The sequence below is a fragment of the Drosophila subobscura genome, chromosome U (genome assembly GCF_008121235.1).
Source record: "Drosophila subobscura isolate 14011-0131.10 chromosome U, UCBerk_Dsub_1.0, whole genome shotgun sequence".
In the NCBI taxonomy this organism is placed as follows: domain Eukaryota; kingdom Metazoa; phylum Arthropoda; class Insecta; order Diptera; family Drosophilidae; genus Drosophila; species Drosophila subobscura.
This window is the reverse complement of record NC_048534.1, coordinates 12,801,043-12,817,199: the sequence shown is the minus strand read 5'-3', so window position 1 is coordinate 12,817,199 and position 16,157 is coordinate 12,801,043. Positions and strand designations below refer to the sequence as shown.

The following is a 16,157-nucleotide window of genomic DNA, read 5'->3' as shown; positions in this document are numbered from 1 at the left end:
TTCCATTTCATTTGATTTCATTTTAGAATTCGCTTGTAACAGTACCGAATGGAGTACCCCTAACCATTTTTTGTGTGGCCCTTAGAATGCTTCTCAGAACTCATTAATGTGCGCCCGAGCTGGCTCTTACACCTTGCCTGATTGCACCACGCTCCCACCATTCCCCTTCCCTGAATCAGAAAATATTCTGCGCAATAAAAAAATAAACATGGAGAGTGAGAGAGAACACAGCCATAGAGAAAGATGGGAAAACAATTCAATTTAGTGTGGCACACTTATTGGGCTACGGGCGTGTGTGAGAACCAAAGCCTGCTGGATGAATGGATGATTAGCTGACTCTGAGGGTATTGCTCCATGACAAACAGAGAGACAGAGAGTGAGTGAGAGAGCTGCTCGCTCTATTGTTCGTTATAATTAAATACAAATTAGCAAGAAAAGTTGAATTGAAGTCGCCTGCCCGGCTGCAGCAAAAACTTTCCGGATGAGCCTTAAAGCCCCTGCCAAAAACCACTTGATGCTCTGCATTAGGTTAAGCGGAAATCGTGGGCCCATCGCAGCCTGGCGTCAGCTGGTCCTGGCAGCACCCAGCACAAGCCAGAGATGGAGGCCAACGCAGTCCGGGTAAACGCTTCATTAGGCACGCACAGTGCTATCATGGACCGCTCAAGTGTTTGAGTTTCAAATCCAACTAATTAAAATCTACGCAGCAAAACTTTGAACGCAATAAGCAATGCGGCACAGGTCTGCACAGAGCTGTTCATGGCTATCCCTCTCACTCTCTCTCTTTCTCTCGCTCTGGCAGTGGCAGGTAACCGACGACTGATGTCTGATAGATTTATTTCACTTTAGTGTTCGACTGTAGAGTGTACAGTGCGCTTCGAAAGTGTGACCATTGTGAGCAAACAGAGAGACATTTCAGTGTCTCGAGTTTGATTAATTATTTCTCGAGTCTGCCCCAGTTCTTTCTGTTTAAATAATATTATAATTATGGATTTTATGTCAGTTTGCACGAGATAATTAATAATTGTAGGCCAGGATGTGTGGAGTAGTTCCTCATCCTTTGATTTTGCTATCAAAATAATCTCTCTCTTTCGGTGACTGCGCTTTGTTCATAATATTTTCCGGCAACCTATTTATGGCTTAGAAAGGATGCATTACATTTGTCAATTCAATTTCTATTACTGAAGTTACTTCGAAGCCAAAATAGAAAACTTATTTTTCTCTTATCTGTCTCTTGCTTTAACGTGCTGTGACGCACTGTATTTGCCACCTAATTGAGTAACATGTCGTCGGTACGTGTCATTGAACTGTTTTAAGAGCTTCCTTTGCCATTTCCTGTACACACTTAGACACACCACAGCACACGACAGGATGGCTGTCACCTACTGTAAGGACGCGACAATAATCGAAGAGGGAACCCAAGGACACAAATGAGCGAGCAAAGTGACACTCGGTGCCAAGTGATAATTGATATTTTATTGTTTGCTATTTTGTTCGAGTGTTTTTCTTTCCTTTTTGAAGTGTTTTGACATCCCTCGCTAATCGGCTTTCGGGGCGTGGCCATGATAATATTAATGGCCATGACAATGACGCGTTGTTTAGTATTGCGGGGCTTGTCCCTGATGCAGGGACTGCGACTCCAGACACGGACTGGAGGACAACGCAAAAAGTGTCCAATAAATGTTCCATAGTTGTCGGTGGCTCGTTGCCGCTGACATTGTTGACCTTATCAAGAGCACAAACAGACTTTCACCCCCGATGGTAAGCCACATATGAATGAATGTACTATGCATTGGATAATATATGTATCTAAAAGTATATCCATGGGTGGCCATAAAAAACACGAGCACCCTCCCCCCGCCCAGCGAACCTTTTGTTGTTCGCTTCTTAGGTTCACGCTTTTGTCTTGGCCCTCAAAAATATGCAATAAGGCTGGAGCGGGGTCCAAAATAAGAATGCGACCTCCTGGTCTAGCCCGATTCGAGGAATAAAGGCCAATAGGGGACTACATGGGACACAGGGCCTGCAGTGCCAGAGCTGCTTTGATGTGGGTTATGGGGCCCAGGAATCTATGCACACAAAGGTTATGTCAGTCATTTGGGTCAGACATATTGTCTCAGCCATGGGGAAACCCGCCACCCACACACACAGCACAGCAAGTGACACGCAAAACAGAGCCGCCCGATACCCAGGAATCGGAAGAGATATTTGTTTGTTGTTTTTGTGGCTAGGAACATAAAACAAATAAATCTCAGCAATGGGTAACCTTTGGTCTAAACGTTGACTGCTGCCTAAAGTTCAACCACTTATTGTTTTTTCTTTCCTTTTCTTTATTTTGTTCTTTGCAGACTTTTGTTCCTAGTTGGCTGCCATGAATGCCACCTCGCCAAAGTCATCGCTGGTCAAGCTCGGCCTTCACACCAACAAACAAAAGACGCTCAAGGTGATGGTGCTCGGCCAGAGCGGTGTGGGCAAGACGGGTGCGTATTTTCGCTCGACATTTGTGAAATTAGAAACCTTAAATACGTTAATCTGCACCTCGCCCACAGCCATGGTGGTGCGTTTTATCACACGCCGCTTTATAGGGGAATATGACCCGAATCTGGAGAAGATCTACACGTGTCAAACGACACTGGACAAGGAGCAGGTGCAGTTCGATATACTCGATGCCACAGGACAGCTGCAGGTGAGCTCATTTCTTGGTCTCTCATTTCGAATTTGATTACTGGTCTCCTTCCCTAGGAACTGGATGGTGTCACACTGGAGTCGAATATACGCTGGGCGGATGCCTTCATTCTGATGTACTCGATTACGGACAAGTGCTCCTTCGATGAGTGCAGTCGCTTGAAGTTTCTCATTAACTACAACAAGCGAAGACGCAAGCTGGGATCAGCCAGTAAAGTGAGTAAACATAGGAAAATAACTGTTGTAGGGAGCAGCGTGAATTGGGATCCACTTGAAGATGCAGTTGCTTTTGTGTGGATCATGAGAGCGTGAGAGAGAGCGCACGTTAGTGAAGTGCGGCAACAGCCTGTCACCTTTGGCAGTTAACAGCACTGCTGCTACTAAAAATGTCTGCTTAACATTGCTCAATCAAGACTTTAACTCTCTTTATCTCTTTGCTCAGGACTACACTCTGGATATACCTGTAATATTGGTGGGCAACAAGACAGATCAGCCCGGAGATCGCATGGTAAGCCTGGAAGAGGGACAGCGTCGTTTTAGGGAGCTCTCCTGTGCTTGTTTTCATGAGATTTCCGTCAGAGAGAGCGTGGATCAGGTGGGAATTAACAGTAAGAGAGAGAGCGACCAGCAAATAACTGTTTACACTCTTTTGCAGGTACTCAATGTGTTCCGTGATGTGTTTCGCTTTTGGCGCGTGTTCACCAAATTCCCCAAGCTCAAACGTTCCACCAGCGATGTGGCCAATGCGGCCGATGGCATTCTGACGCCCGATTCCGGGTCGTGTTCCTTCTACGATGCCTCGTCGCTGGGCGCGGGGCGGCGCTCGTTCCTGGTCATTGGCAGCGCCTGCCTGGAGGAGAGCAGCGGCGACCACACAGAATCCACAGATGAGATTGCGAGCAGCAGCCTGAGCAGCTCTCGCAGCGACATCGATGCACCGTTCCGCAGTCGAGCCTCAACGGATGGCACCTTGTTGTCGCGGCCCAGGCGCTGGCGTTATCCGCCGCCGGGCTGCCTGCTGCCGCACACAAATCGCGTGGAGCGACGCATGAGCATTTCCACGAGGGGCAGCAATGCCAGCTACTGAGGGGGGAGGGGGTTGAGTGAATAGTTAGTCGAAATGTAGCGCCAAATAAATGCCATAGATAGCTGTTATAATGGGACAACAAATATTTTAATTTCAAACAGAAACCAACTGGATAAAATAGACCCCAAGCTCCACCTAATCATCGTCAATCTTGAGCAGATACTCCTCGGCGCGCAGAGCCAACTCACGGATGTTGCGCAGGCAGCCAGCGGCAGCCAGCTGCAGCTCCTTGTTGGTGGAGCCAATGCACTCCAGCAGAAAGGGAACAACTCCGCTCTGTAAAGGAAAGAGAGGGAACATGAGATGCAGGCAGAACGAGAGAGGAGGGGCGTGGCCTACCTGGTGCATTGTGATGCAGTTCTGTGGATCCATCGAGAGCTTCTCCAGCGCCATGGCCGTGCTGCGATGCACCAGGGGATTGTCACTGGTCATGTAGGTGACAATGGGGGTGACCGTGCGCAGGCGTCCCAGCTCCTCCGTGTTGTTGCCGAAGCAGGCGCAGGCGGCCACCGCGGCAGCGAGGTTCATGCGCAGCAGATCGTCTGTGGTGTTGACCAAGTCCGCCAGCTTGTAGATAACCCGCAGATCGGAGAGAATGGCCAGATTGGTCTGGTCCTGGGCAATCGTGGCAATGGCCGCGCACACCGCGGACAGCACCATAATGTCCCGAGACTTGAGCAGACCCACGACCAGCTCCATGGCGCCCACGAGGCTGCGCACCAGCTCGGCGGAGTCGTTGGCATTGCGCACACACGGACAGATGGCGTAGGCGGCGTGGGCCTGCACCCGGGCACTGGTGTTCTTCAGCAGCGACCAGATCAGACGCACAGCGTCAAGGTCCTCCAGGATGCGCATGCTGTCCGGATCCTCGGCGCACTCCTTCAGCGACTTGGCGAGATTCTCGAGCAGCGGGGCGTGCGAGGAGTTGAGCAGCGCCACCATCAGCGGCAAGCCACCGGCCTGCCGCAGGGCAATTCTGTTGCTCTGGAAGCGCACGCACTCGGAGAGGGCGCCAGTGACATTGGTCAGCACCTCGTCGTCCTCGTCGCTGAGCAGAGCCACCAGGTGGTTCACGGTGCGCATGTTGTCCAGCATGCTGACATTCACATCCGAAATGGCGCACATCCAGATGGCACCCGTGGCGCCGCGCAGCAGCGGCTTGTTCTCCCGCACCGTCTTGTCCTTGATGATGGTCACGAGCGGCTCCAGTCCGCCCGCCTCGCGCACCAGATCCCTGGTGGTCTCGTCGAACGCGCACTTGTAGATGGCCGTGCTGCCCTCCATCTTGAGATCGGTGCACTCGGCACTCAGATGCGTCACAATGTCCGCGATCATGCCCTCCGTGGTGATGGCCAGCTGGAACTTCGGCTCCGAGGAGCACTTCTGCACCGTGCCCATGATGGGTATGACCACATCGATGTGGCAGGACTTGAGCAGGCGTGCCATCAGTGGCACAATGCCGCTCTTCCGCATCTGCTCCATGTTGTGCTTGGAGTCCGCGAGGGTCCACAGCGCACGTGCCCCCGCGCGTGCCATGTTGAGGGACTCCAGATCGTCGCCATTGAGTTGATCGCGAGGAGTTTGCAGGATGCTGTGCTCAAAGGATAACTCTCAAAAGGGAACTCTCTCTCTGAAGGAAGGACTCACCTCAGCTTGATGTCCACGAGATCCACCAACTTGGGAATGCCCCCGCAGGTGCGCACATATTTGCGCGCCAAACGCACCTTGCTCACATTCGCCAGCGTCTCCGCGGCCATGGTCTTGAGGTCCTTCATGGAGGAGTTCAGAATGTCCACAATCAGCGGTATGCCATCCAGATCCACAATCGTCTTGCGTATGTCTATGTTGAGCGTAATCTCGGAGAGCACCGTGAGGGCGCCCAGGCAGCACTTTGTGTCGCTGCACTCGAGGATGTTGACCAGTACGTCCAGCCCGCCAATGTCCTGGATGGCAAACTGATTGATTTGCGTGCTCAGATCGTAGTCCTTGAGGCAGCAGAGCGACACAATGGTGGCCGTCTGGTTGCCCGCCTTGATGTACTTCACGAGCTTCTGGATGTTGTAGTAGTCGGCGGGTATCTCGGCCGTGCGTGCCACTTCCTTCCAGCGATCCTCCTCGTCCGTAGAGGACTCCACCTCAGTGGAGTCTGAATCCTCGGCCACCACCTGGCGCTTGTCCTTCGAGAAGCGATTTGGACAGGAGCCGCATTGCTCGCGAATCTTGCGCTGACGCGTTGTATTGCTCGAACCGGTGCCAATCATTTTTATTTTTTGTATCGGAATTTATTCGTGGCAGGTGTTTTCTATGTAAAGGAATTTCTATTGATCAAATACGAAAGTGGGTTGCTTAGGTAACCCAAACACAAGCAGAAATTTGAAAAAGCCGCCTACTGTAGTTGACTTATCGATTACAAATTGTATGTTTGCCAATACTGCAGTTATCGCACAAAAATACCGACATTTTCCGACATATCTGCATTTACTTTCTAGTCTTGTGGAAAGACAACTCTTCAATAGGATAAAGTTAAGTGTTCAATGCTGATAGTGCTAGCTGCCTAGTAATCTTATAACTTATATCAAAATAAAGGAATAAGATTTGCGATTGCAAACAGAGCACGATTAACCCATTGTCGACCAGTTGGTATTTTCATACATACGACAATATTGTATAAAATTAAGAATTGTAGCGTTTAGTTTAAGTGAAAGTTTAGTTAACTGGTAGGTAACGTGTTTCAAATTGTTTAAATGGAACGTTGCTGTTAAATTTGTTTTTTCCTCGCCATATATATGTCATAATAGCACATGACAAGGTATATTTCAGTATATTTGTGGTCCAGCGGTATATTGAATCGACAAATCCACGGTCACACTACTAGCGTGTTTTGTTTTCGTTTTTCCTTTCCAATAAATCGCCGATCGCCAACGCAATAAACAGTGCCAGCTGCTACACGAATTAGTTTGACAATTGAAACGCCATCGCCATGGGTAATGCGAGCGGTAAACGGGAGTCGGACAACATGTACACCTCCGAGGAGATGCGGATGCTGGAGTCTGCCTACAAGAATGCATCGGGCGGCGCTCTGGAAAGGCTGACCTCAGACCGACTTGTTGTGAGTGTTGAAGGATATACTATATGATCAATATGTGTGCGGCGGCCGCGGCCGCTGCCGCGTACCGCGTGCCATGTGTGACACGTGTCCGGGGTCAAAAAAATCAATGTAAATTGAAAGCAGATGCGGAAAAGTGCATGCTGCAGGCACGGTCAAAGGGTCAAGGTTTTCGAGCGGAATGCCCAGCCCTGCCTGCCTGCGTGACAAGTGAAAATGTGTGGGCTGTGTGGTTATCAGTAGTTTTCAATTGATAATTCCACAAGCAGCAACACACACACAACGTGCCTCATAATTTGTCTAATTTGTTTGCAGAGCGCTTGACGCTTAGCTCCACTCGGTGTTTGCTGTGTTTGCCTTTTGCTTTGTTGAATTTGCTTGCTAACGAATCACGAACTAATCGTGATTTTGATGGAAGGGGTCCCCCAATTAGGGCGAAATGAAAATTGAATTAAAAATAAACAATATTAACCCGTTTCGTGGGGCCCTGCTCAAGCACTTGGCTGGGCCGTTGTGTGTGTGTGTGTGTGTCAGCATATCGCAGACCTTGGAAGAATGTGCTGACAGCAGCACTAATGTCTTGTTTATATAGTAGATATCGCAATGCGCATTTCCTTTTGCCCATTGATGCTTATTATTTATTATGAAAACAGGAAACATGGTCCCAGACCATCGAACGTTCGCTGGCCGAGAGCACGGCTCAGTTTTTGTTTATTCCAACGAAGCCCGGCCAGCAAACTGTCAACATACCGCTGAAAAAGTTCGCCGAACCCTACTACATCATGGAGCGCGGCACGATGGATCAGAAAATGCACATGTTGTTGGGCTCCCTGCGACGAAATGGAGCCGATCACTTCAATGTCAAGCAACTGGAGCAGGTAAGCAGCGAATCGGATGCCCCAGAGAGCTCCATTCGAGCTAATTGTTTGTCTCTGCTTGCAGTATTTGTACTCCGTCATCAAGAGCTACGTGCATTTGGAGACCACTGCCAAGGGTTCCAGCATCAAGGACTGGCAGGAGTTGGGCTTCCTCACCACAGAGCGTTCGGCTTGCTCGTTAGCCAAGGGTCTCATGCGGAACATGGGCAAGGAGCTGGAGCATAGTATGCACAGTGAAGCACTGGAACGTTGGCTGCACGTCACGCCGCAGTTTCTGCTGATGTGGCGCGAGGTTTTCGTTCAATTGTATTCCCGTCATGGCGGCAGCAAGCGTCACATAATCAAGGAAGTGGAAATTCCCATACTCCCAGAGCTGTGTGGTATGGCAAAAGCAATGCTCCGATTATCGCTGAGATATTTATTATGCTCCCCCTTTTTGCAGATGCTCCCAGCCATAGTCAGTATCGCCCAATCATCGAACTGCCGCACGTCTTGTACATTAACGCTCAATTAACCCGCGAGCTGCGCCACAAGTGGCGTTTTCTCTTCTCATCGAAAATCCATGGCGAAAGCTTCTCCACCATGCTGGGCAAAATCGTGGACAAGGGACCCACGTTGTTCTTCATCGAAGACGAGGATCAGTACATCTTTGGCGGCTATGCGTCCCAATCGTGGTCTCTGAAGCCGCAATTCTGCGGCGATGATAGCTCATTGCTGTTCACACTAAGCCCCGCCATGCGGTGCTTTTCGGCCACCGGCTACAACGATCATTATCAGTATCTGAATTTGAATCAGCAGACAATGCCCAATGGCCTGGTGAGTCATGCTCTTATACAATTGATTGATTGCCCTTCTAATTACCGGTTTTACTTTTGCTTTTGGCTGAGCAGGGAATGGGTGGACAGTTCGAATTTTGGGGCCTGTGGATTGACTGCATGTTTGGCGATGGACAAAGTGTGGAAACCTGTTCCACATACCGAGATTATGTGCAGCTAAGGTGAGCATAAACACAATGTATAAATGCAGCATTAAATATTCTTTTATTTAAAGCAAACGAAAGCAGTTCAAAATACGCAATATGGAGGTCTGGGCCGTGGGCGATTTACCCGTCAAAGGCGAAGATGAAGAAGGTGGTGATGGTCAGGTAAGTTATGCCTAAAATATACGTAAATTTAATCTTTAAATATATTTTGCAATCCATTGTAGAAACGCTCAATCTTAGATGGCAATTTGGAGGATCGCGCAATGTTGGAAATTGCCGGCAAGACAATGCATTCAGATGGTCTACGTGAGCCCGGCATGGATGATTGATATTATCTGAATGTTAGCCAAATGCAAGCTTGGTTTTATCATGTTCAAGAATTTACGAGACCATGCCCATTTTGGGTGTGCAGTTAAAATTTTTAATTCAATTTTACTTTAGCCCCTCCCCCCCTATCGAAAGTCCCCTAATCCAACACAAAACAGAAACACAAAACACAAAAAGTGAGATCCTGCGAGCAAAAGAGTATTTGTTCAATCCATTCCTACAAGACGTTTTGTTTAGCTATTAATGTTTATATATATATATATATACAGTGTATAATGGATATAGTTTATGTATGTAATACTGAGAGTATTGTTGTTGCGTTTTAGACCCTAAAAAGTGAGAATCTGAAATCATTTACAACAAAAATTCATAAGCAATGTTAGTTTGTCGAATTATTCTTTTAATCCTGCGTCAATAAAATGCAAATGTGTTTGCTGAATTCAATTTATTGCTAACAAATAACTAAAAGCTAGAATATATTTTGGACACACACCAAGGGATACTCTTGGAAGCAGAAACAATGTTAAGAAAATTCAGTTGTATGTTAGTTAACATTTAAGTTCCACATGAAATCCACACAATGTTAAAGCCGATAATCGATGTGGGAGCTGCCTGGTGGGCTGTTTATATATCCACTGCATAGCCGGATAGTGTCACTCCCGGTGCAATTTCCTCTTCCACATAGGAGCCCGCCTGCTCGAAGGATCTGGCATTGCTGTTCTCAAAGCTGCGACCCACACTGGAGCTGCTCTGATTCAGGGGCGGTGCCCGCTGCTGGCCAAAGTTTCTTGCTATCCCATAGTTGCCCGACGAGCTGTTGTAGCCCTCATCGTCGTAGCGGCGTCCAGTGGAGCGCAGCTTGGGCGCCTGGAATGTGTGCTGCTGGTCGGCGTCCGACCCCCGGCGATTGTTGAAGTCATAGGTGCTGGTCTCCGCGCCCCTGGGATAGTTTGTCTTGCGCAGCATGGCCTTGAAGTTGAACGGAGGCTCCTCGGAGTTCTGCAAAGTACAAATTGTGAAGGATTTCCAAGTGCAAAGTCAGAATTTGGACCCACTTACATCTCCCATGTCGTTGCGTGCCATGTTTTGTAGCTCCCTTATGGGATCTGAAGGTGGATACGAGGAGCGTTGCTGATAGTTACGCTGCTGCTGTTGCTGCTGACTGGGATTATTGCGATGGTAATTGTTGGACGAGGGCATCGGTGGTGGCGGTGGCGCCGCATAGCCCTTGAGGGAATTACGACGCGAGCCGGAGCGACCCCAGTTCGGATTGCTGCTGCTGCTGTAGTTGTTGTAGGCATTGTTGTAGGCATTCATATTTTGTTGCATTTGGTTTCTGCAAAAGAGAGGTTGATATTCCATCGGTTTTGGGTAGAATTTGTCTGCCTTTACCTCCTCAACTGCTGTGGATCTCTGAAGAACCCTTGATTGTAAATATTATCGCTCTCTCCCATGCGGTCCCAATTGGTCTGGCAGGCCTGCTCCTTCTTGTAAGCATTGTAGGTCAGTGCACAGGAAGTCATCGAGGGGTTGCGCTGCAGCGGACTGTCCCAGGCCTCATCGTCCTCGAGGTTTTGCACCAGCAGCTGATTGGGAAACGTTTGCCGCGATATCGAATTGGCCGGATCCACCATGTACTGTGTGTCGTAGAAGGGTATCTGATCCAGGCGGAAGGGCATCTTCTTCATGGGCACGGGCAGGGGTCCCAGCTGTGCGGAGCTTACCTCCCGCATGTTAATGCGCTCGAAGGGCACCGCCCGAGTGCACTTGTTGAGGCCGCCGACCATGCGCTGGTTGTAGATGTGCACCTAAAGGGCGATCGATGAGTCAGTGGTTCGCATCAATGGATCGAGTCCTTACCTGCTGCGAGAGATTGACGAAGTCCTGGAAGCGCGCCGCTCTGTAGTGCAGCAGGACCTGGAAGATGGACTTCTCTCGCCACTTCTTGGCATAGGGACGAATGAAGTCGGCGGTGTTCTCGTTCCGTTGGCCCGTCTTCTCGTTGACCAGCGGCGGCAGGCGAACGCGGTCACGGAACCCACGATAGGCTGCAGGAACAGAAACAGAGCGAAAAGAAAGTAGAGCGGGTCAGAGGGAGAAGTCACCTTAATTTAATTAAATTTTCATTTCTTTTCTACGCAGCACTTATAATTCATCCATCTCTCGCGCTGTGGTGTCGCCTCGTCAAGTGTTATGTCTCGGAGCAGGAGTGGGGAGGGGGAGGGCCTATAAGCCGATTGGTTGCATCACAAAATGTAACTACGGAACGGGGTGGCAGCCACTAAGCGGCTTAACTATCCCTACGGCCACCTGCCACCTGCCACTAGTTTTGTAGTTGGAATTTTCTTGATTCTTGATTACATTTGTTTGAGTTTTTATTGGTAGTAGTAGTACGAGTAGTAGTAGTAGAGTATTATCGATCGAGTGCTACACTGCGATATAGTATTAGTGACATAATGATACGTGTACGAGATTACTTCATTGTGGATTCTCCTCTTCGGCCGATGCCTGCTCTATTTTTGATATTCGCACTGCCGCGAGCGCCTCATCCATGCGCGTCTCGAGAAACATTTCCTCGGCCTCGGATGGCGTCTCACTTATGTCGATATGCTCCTCATCGTATTCCTTAAGCTTATCAACTTGACTCTTTTTACCTTTTTGTATTTTGGCAGCAGCCAAATCGCCATGCTCCGGTCCCTTTTTGCCCACTACACAAAGGGTAGAAAAGAGTTTACATTTTGGGTTGCAATTTTCCATAAAGTTTTAGGTGGAAACTTACACTTTAAGACTTTGCCGCCCTTGACACGTTTTCGGGCTAAAAGGGCTCGCATCATGGACTGCACTTTGATGACTTTCTTCACTTGCAGCTCGTAGTTTCTGGGGGTAGCAAAAATATGTTAAAGAAGTCTCTAAAGAAAGCCTTGGGTTGGGTTTCCTACCTGGCCAAGAACTCATCATTGTAGTAGCGCAAAAACACTTTGGACTTGCCCAGAGCCCAGCCCTCCATCTTGAGGCGTAAGAATAATAAACGACAATTCTCTTTGGTCATTTCCACGGGCTCATCAAAGTCAAAGGCGAGAAATTGATAGCTGTAAGGATATCGTACATAAAGTTATGATAAAGTCAAGAGAAGAGTTTTATCTACCGTCTTAGGAACTCATCGAAGCCCAGTCGAGAGCTGTAACCCTTTTGCCTGGCAATGACCGTATCGAGGACACCCAGAGCCTTCATCTGTTGCTGCACCACGTCCGAGTGGAAGGCACGCGGCTTGTACTCCAAGTCCGCGCGTATGCAGCGCACAAAGTGCACTCCCAGACTGGCATTTTGGCTGAGCATTTTGAGCAGCGTCAGGCAGGTGAAGCGGAAATTGGCCGACAAAGTGCGCAAATTGTTCACCTGCGAGATGCAGCCAGCACTCAGTGTGTTGAGGGCCTAAGAGGGAGAGGGTTTTGTAGAGTTTTCAGGGGTTTAAGAGACAACAACTCACATAAGACTTGCGCTCAGTTTCATCCTTATGCTGGACAGCCTCAAAGGGCATTGTTAGATTGCCAGCTTTGGTCAGTTGATTGGTGAACATGAGCATTATGCTCTCGTCCAGCGAGGAGCGGAAAGTCTCAATCATTTCCGGTGGCACAAAGTCACGATTGATGTCGGTGAAGGAGCGAGTATCGTAGATGATGCGCCCCGTATAGTGGGCCACGGATAGCTCAGTGGCAGTGTGCTTCTTCACAAACTGGCTGTGTTTCTCCGAAACGCGATCTGATATGGGAAATCAGAAGAGTTTATAATAGTTTAGGGGGTAATGACAGTGTAAACTCACCCATAATCAAGTCCTGATCCTGGCAAGAGCGTGAGGCATCGTCAATGATGTAGAAGAGGCCATCGGGTTTGGTCAGCAGATTATCCAGCGCCGTCTTGTTGTCATAGAAGTTCAGGTTGATGGTGTCTATGTCCTCGGCCTCCATTTCCAGCATTTCGCTGATGAAAATGCGCTGATTGTAGTGGTATTGCATCTGCTCATTCAGCGTGTTGATCATCAGCTGCTCCATGCCATTCCGATTGAAGCACTCAAAGCCGAACATGTCATGGATAACAATGGCATTAGAATCGCCACTAGGGAAGGAGATTAAATATAGTTTAAGGCTACGTTTTATAGTCTGTGTTGTGACTTACAAGACTGCTCTGGGAAAGGACATGTTCATGTTGATCCTGTTGATAATAAAGTCCACCAATCGGGAGTAAATGGTGCTGGCCACAGCATCGCGTGCATCGCGCGCCTCCTCCGAGGTGTACTGCCGCCGCTCGGCCACACCGCCCTTGACCATTATAAAGTTGGTCAGGGACCACATGAACTTCTTCTCATCCACGCGGAGGAGCTCGGCAATGCGCGACACAATGTCCGTGTTCTCCACCTCGGCGTACTTGCCGGATGGCCGGAAGCGAATGTTGCCAATGTTCAGGATGGCAGCCAGCACCTTGCGCACCGTCTCCAGCTGCTTGTGGCTAAAGTCCAGGTCCCTGAGGATGTTCTCGAACTCGCGGAAGTGCTCCACATTGCCCTCGGGATCGTCGCGGCGATACTTGATCTTGGTGGGCGGCGCATCTGGAGGCACGCGCAGATAGCGATAGTTGCGATCCGCCTTCAGGTTGTAGTCCTTCAGCTGATTCTGCTGGTTGATGAAGTCGTAGAAGTAGTAGAAGATGTGGAAGTTGTGCTGGGTGCCATCGCAGGTGGCCACGCGCAGCTTCTCCAGCATGTACATGTTGAACACGGCGCCACTCATCTTGCCCGTCTTGCCGAAGGTCAGGCAGTACTGCAGGACACAGCGGGTGGAGTCGTTGTTGACGGGTGTGCCGGCATTCACCATCATCAGTATGGCCTTGATGGAGGTCTCCACGCGCCCGGTGGCGCCTCGATTGCCGGCACCCAGATAGCACAGATGCTTGATCAGCAGTCGGGCATTGGTGGACTTGCCCGAGTAGCTCTCCCCGGACAGCACAATGTGCTGCGGCTCGCGATGGTGCAGCATGTCCTGGTAGGCAATGTCGGCCACGGAAAAGATATGCGGCTGGTTCTCCGAGCGCGACTTGAAGCGGTACTTGGCATGGAACTGCGGGGGAACAGACTTTAGGCTGAGAAAAGAGAAGCAGCAAAGAGCAGGCCTACCTCCGGTGGGAATTCACTTGGCAGCTCGTTCGAGTTCAGGGACAGCAGAATGTCGCCTATGAAGCTGAACGATTCACCCGTCGTCATGCGATTCCGCAGAGAGTCAATGATGCTCTCGTCCACGGGGTTCTCCAGTGCAGCCAAATCCTCGGGATACATGCGTTCCGGCTTGCCATCGAAACGCTTGATGTAGCCGCGATCCACAAAGAGTTCGGGCTCCTTGTAGAGGTTCTTCACGTCCCTCGACAGCTCCAGCATCTCGGCGAGATCCGACTGCATCTCCTCCTCGTTCTCGATGAGCTCCGTGAGGAAGGGATGCTCCACCATCTCGACCATCATGGGACGATTCTCGGCGTTCTTCTCCAGGCACTCGGCCACAAAGTCGTTGATCTGCTGGGACCAGTTCGTGGGTCGCATCAGTGTCGGCGGCGGATTCCGCACGATCTGGAACATGGCCCGCGTGGGATGCATGTCCGCAAACGGCGGCTTGCCATCGGCCAACTCAATGGCGGTGATGCCCAGAGCCCAGACATCTGCCCGCACGGTGATGTCGGGCTCCCGGGACTCCATGGCGGCCACCACTTCGGGTGCCATCCAACAGGGCGAACCAATGCAGGTGCCCCGCTTGCCCAGTGTCGAATCCACTTGCCGGGACAGCCCAAAGTCGCAGAGCTTCACCCGTCCGTTCTTGGTCAGCAGAATGTTGTCGCCACGGATGTCCCGATGCAGGACATGATTGCGATTCAGCTCGATGGCTGCCCGGCACGTCTCCCGGATGATGTAGGCGATGTGCTCCTCCCTCATCCTGCGGTCCAGCTTCAGCAGCTTGTTGACCATGTCCACGGCGGTTCCGCCAGCGCAGTACTGCAAGGATTACATTGAGTCTCGGGAACTGTTAAGGACTCTCTACTCCCGCACTCACCTCCAAGACGAACCAAATCTCATCGGGTCCATTGGGCTTCGACAGCTTGTAGACGCCATAGAACTCGGGCAGATTGGGATGGGCACAGTAGTCGCGGAGCGTGCGATACTCCTCCTCGATGGACACCTGATGCTCCTCATCGTAGTGCTGGATCTTCAGGGCCACCAGGCGATCGTTCTCCAGTTCCTTGGCCCGAAATACTTTGGCATTGACACCCTGGGCTATCTCCTCATAGATCTCGAATTTATCCGTTGGATCCGGCAATTGCGAATACGGCAAATACATCCTGATTCAGTTTCCCTTTCCTTCGACGGTTGAACTAGAATTCTGTGGGATTGTTAATTGGTTTAAAAGTGCAGAAAGAGGTATTGAAAAATGGGGTTTTGGGGTTCCGTGTCTGCATTGTCAGGGCTTCGTTTGGTTACGCAAGAACTGAAGAATGAACTGGGTTGGAAAGGGGTTTGTCTTGGCATATTTATGGGAGCTTTAAAAAGAGGGAATTAAAATCCATTCGAATATAACTTTCGCTTCAATTGGAGCTGCAAAAGTTACAGATAAATTTAAATTGGAAGAGCTTTAGTGGGAATATCCTCTAGTCCTTTCTCGCATCACTTCACTTGGTTTTAGTTATTGTTTATCTCTCCAGCTTTTCTGTAACTTTCCAACTTTTCAACACTCAACACATAATCCTTGATCCTTTCAGCACACAGACCTCTGCTGTTCCCTTGGTAGCTTGATGGTAATGTTGGTGTGTTTCCAATTAGAATTCCGAACCGACCGCACGCATGCAGCACGTATCACTGCCGTAAGCCAACTAAAGGCTGGTCAAATGCATTCGCTGGTTTTTTACTATGGGTCTATCGACTCGAGGAAGGCAGGAAGCCCCGCAATCTCGATGGGCAGTAGCCAGCAGTGGCAACAGAAAACACCTTGGGCAACTATTTAGTCGACTAATTCAATTAGCATTGCCGACATTCACGTGCAGACCAAAACAACAAAACGT

At 49.7% G+C, this 16,157-nt stretch overlaps 4 protein-coding genes across 5 annotated transcripts; 2 read left to right on the top strand and 2 right to left on the bottom strand.

The window, feature by feature from the left end:
• The first annotated feature begins 2,353 nt into the window (after nt 1-2,353).
• On the top strand, nt 2,354-3,796 carry LOC117900424 (ras-related and estrogen-regulated growth inhibitor). The gene is made up of 5 exons (XM_034810788.1): nt 2,354-2,480; nt 2,550-2,686; nt 2,743-2,901; nt 3,128-3,280; nt 3,341-3,796. Exons 1-5 carry the CDS (start codon nt 2,372-2,374, stop codon nt 3,770-3,772), a joined length of 990 nt encoding a protein of 329 aa, XP_034666679.1. The 5' UTR covers nt 2,354-2,371; the 3' UTR covers nt 3,773-3,796.
• A 104-nt stretch (nt 3,797-3,900) lies between these two features.
• Nucleotides 3,901-6,128, bottom strand: LOC117901872 (armadillo repeat-containing protein gudu). Its single transcript, XM_034812829.1, has 3 exons — nt 5,420-6,128; nt 4,112-5,363; nt 3,901-4,048 (listed from the first exon to the last, which is right to left on the bottom strand). The coding sequence occupies exons 1-3, from the start codon at nt 6,031-6,033 to the stop codon at nt 3,908-3,910; spliced, it is 2,007 nt and encodes a 668-aa protein (XP_034668720.1). The 5' UTR covers nt 6,034-6,128; the 3' UTR covers nt 3,901-3,907.
• Nucleotides 6,129-6,661: 533 nt separating this feature from the next.
• On the top strand, nt 6,662-9,509 carry LOC117900302 (MTOR-associated protein MEAK7). The gene is made up of 7 exons (XM_034810617.1): nt 6,662-6,881; nt 7,532-7,756; nt 7,821-8,136; nt 8,199-8,572; nt 8,647-8,753; nt 8,807-8,900; nt 8,963-9,509. Exons 1-7 carry the CDS (start codon nt 6,753-6,755, stop codon nt 9,065-9,067), a joined length of 1,350 nt encoding a protein of 449 aa, XP_034666508.1. The 5' UTR covers nt 6,662-6,752; the 3' UTR covers nt 9,068-9,509.
• Nucleotides 9,496-15,997, bottom strand: LOC117900301 (neither inactivation nor afterpotential protein C). 2 transcript variants are annotated; one of them, XM_034810615.1, is made up of 14 exons: nt 15,867-15,997; nt 15,155-15,481; nt 14,233-15,096; nt 13,239-14,176; nt 12,886-13,178; nt 12,553-12,824; nt 12,211-12,497; nt 12,005-12,154; nt 11,845-11,942; nt 11,720-11,773; nt 10,926-11,113; nt 10,458-10,873; nt 10,125-10,401; nt 9,690-10,064 (listed from the first exon to the last, which is right to left on the bottom strand). In XM_034810615.1, exons 2-14 carry the CDS (start codon nt 15,437-15,439, stop codon nt 9,690-9,692), a joined length of 4,497 nt encoding a protein of 1,498 aa, XP_034666506.1. In that variant the 5' UTR covers nt 15,440-15,481; nt 15,867-15,997. The 2 variants fall into 2 exon arrangements, with proteins under 2 accessions (XP_034666507.1, XP_034666506.1); XM_034810616.1 differs by lacking the exon at nt 15,867-15,997 and having other exon boundaries at nt 9,496-10,064; nt 15,155-15,439.
• Between the last annotated feature and the right edge of the window lie 160 nt (nt 15,998-16,157).

Coding starts and splice junctions, on each gene's coding strand:
- LOC117900424 (XM_034810788.1), top strand. CDS start 2,372: ATGAATGCCACCTCGCCAAAGTCATCGCTGGTCAAGCTCGGCCTTCAC. Junction 2,481..2,549: donor GAGCGGTGTGGGCAAGACGG/GTGCGTATTTTC, acceptor CCTCGCCCACAG/CCATGGTGGTGCGTTTTATC. Junction 2,902..3,127: donor AGCTGGGATCAGCCAGTAAA/GTGAGTAAACAT, acceptor CTCTTTGCTCAG/GACTACACTCTGGATATACC.
- LOC117901872 (XM_034812829.1), bottom strand. CDS start 6,033: ATGATTGGCACCGGTTCGAGCAATACAACGCGTCAGCGCAAGATTCGC. Junction 5,364..5,419: donor CTCGTGGACATCAAGCTGAG/GTGAGTCCTTCC, acceptor CTTTGAGCACAG/CATCCTGCAAACTCCTCGCG. Junction 4,049..4,111: donor ACTGCATCACAATGCACCAG/GTAGGCCACGCC, acceptor TTTCCTTTACAG/AGCGGAGTTGTTCCCTTTCT.
- LOC117900302 (XM_034810617.1), top strand. CDS start 6,753: ATGGGTAATGCGAGCGGTAAACGGGAGTCGGACAACATGTACACCTCC. Junction 6,882..7,531: donor TGACCTCAGACCGACTTGTT/GTGAGTGTTGAA, acceptor TTATGAAAACAG/GAAACATGGTCCCAGACCAT. Junction 8,754..8,806: donor CGAGATTATGTGCAGCTAAG/GTGAGCATAAAC, acceptor TTTTATTTAAAG/CAAACGAAAGCAGTTCAAAA.
- LOC117900301 (XM_034810615.1), bottom strand. CDS start 15,439: ATGTATTTGCCGTATTCGCAATTGCCGGATCCAACGGATAAATTCGAG. Junction 13,179..13,238: donor TCCTTTCCCAGAGCAGTCTT/GTAAGTCACAAC, acceptor CTCCTTCCCTAG/TGGCGATTCTAATGCCATTG. Junction 11,114..11,719: donor TGCTGCCAAAATACAAAAAG/GTAAAAAGAGTC, acceptor CTGTTCCTGCAG/CCTATCGTGGGTTCCGTGAC.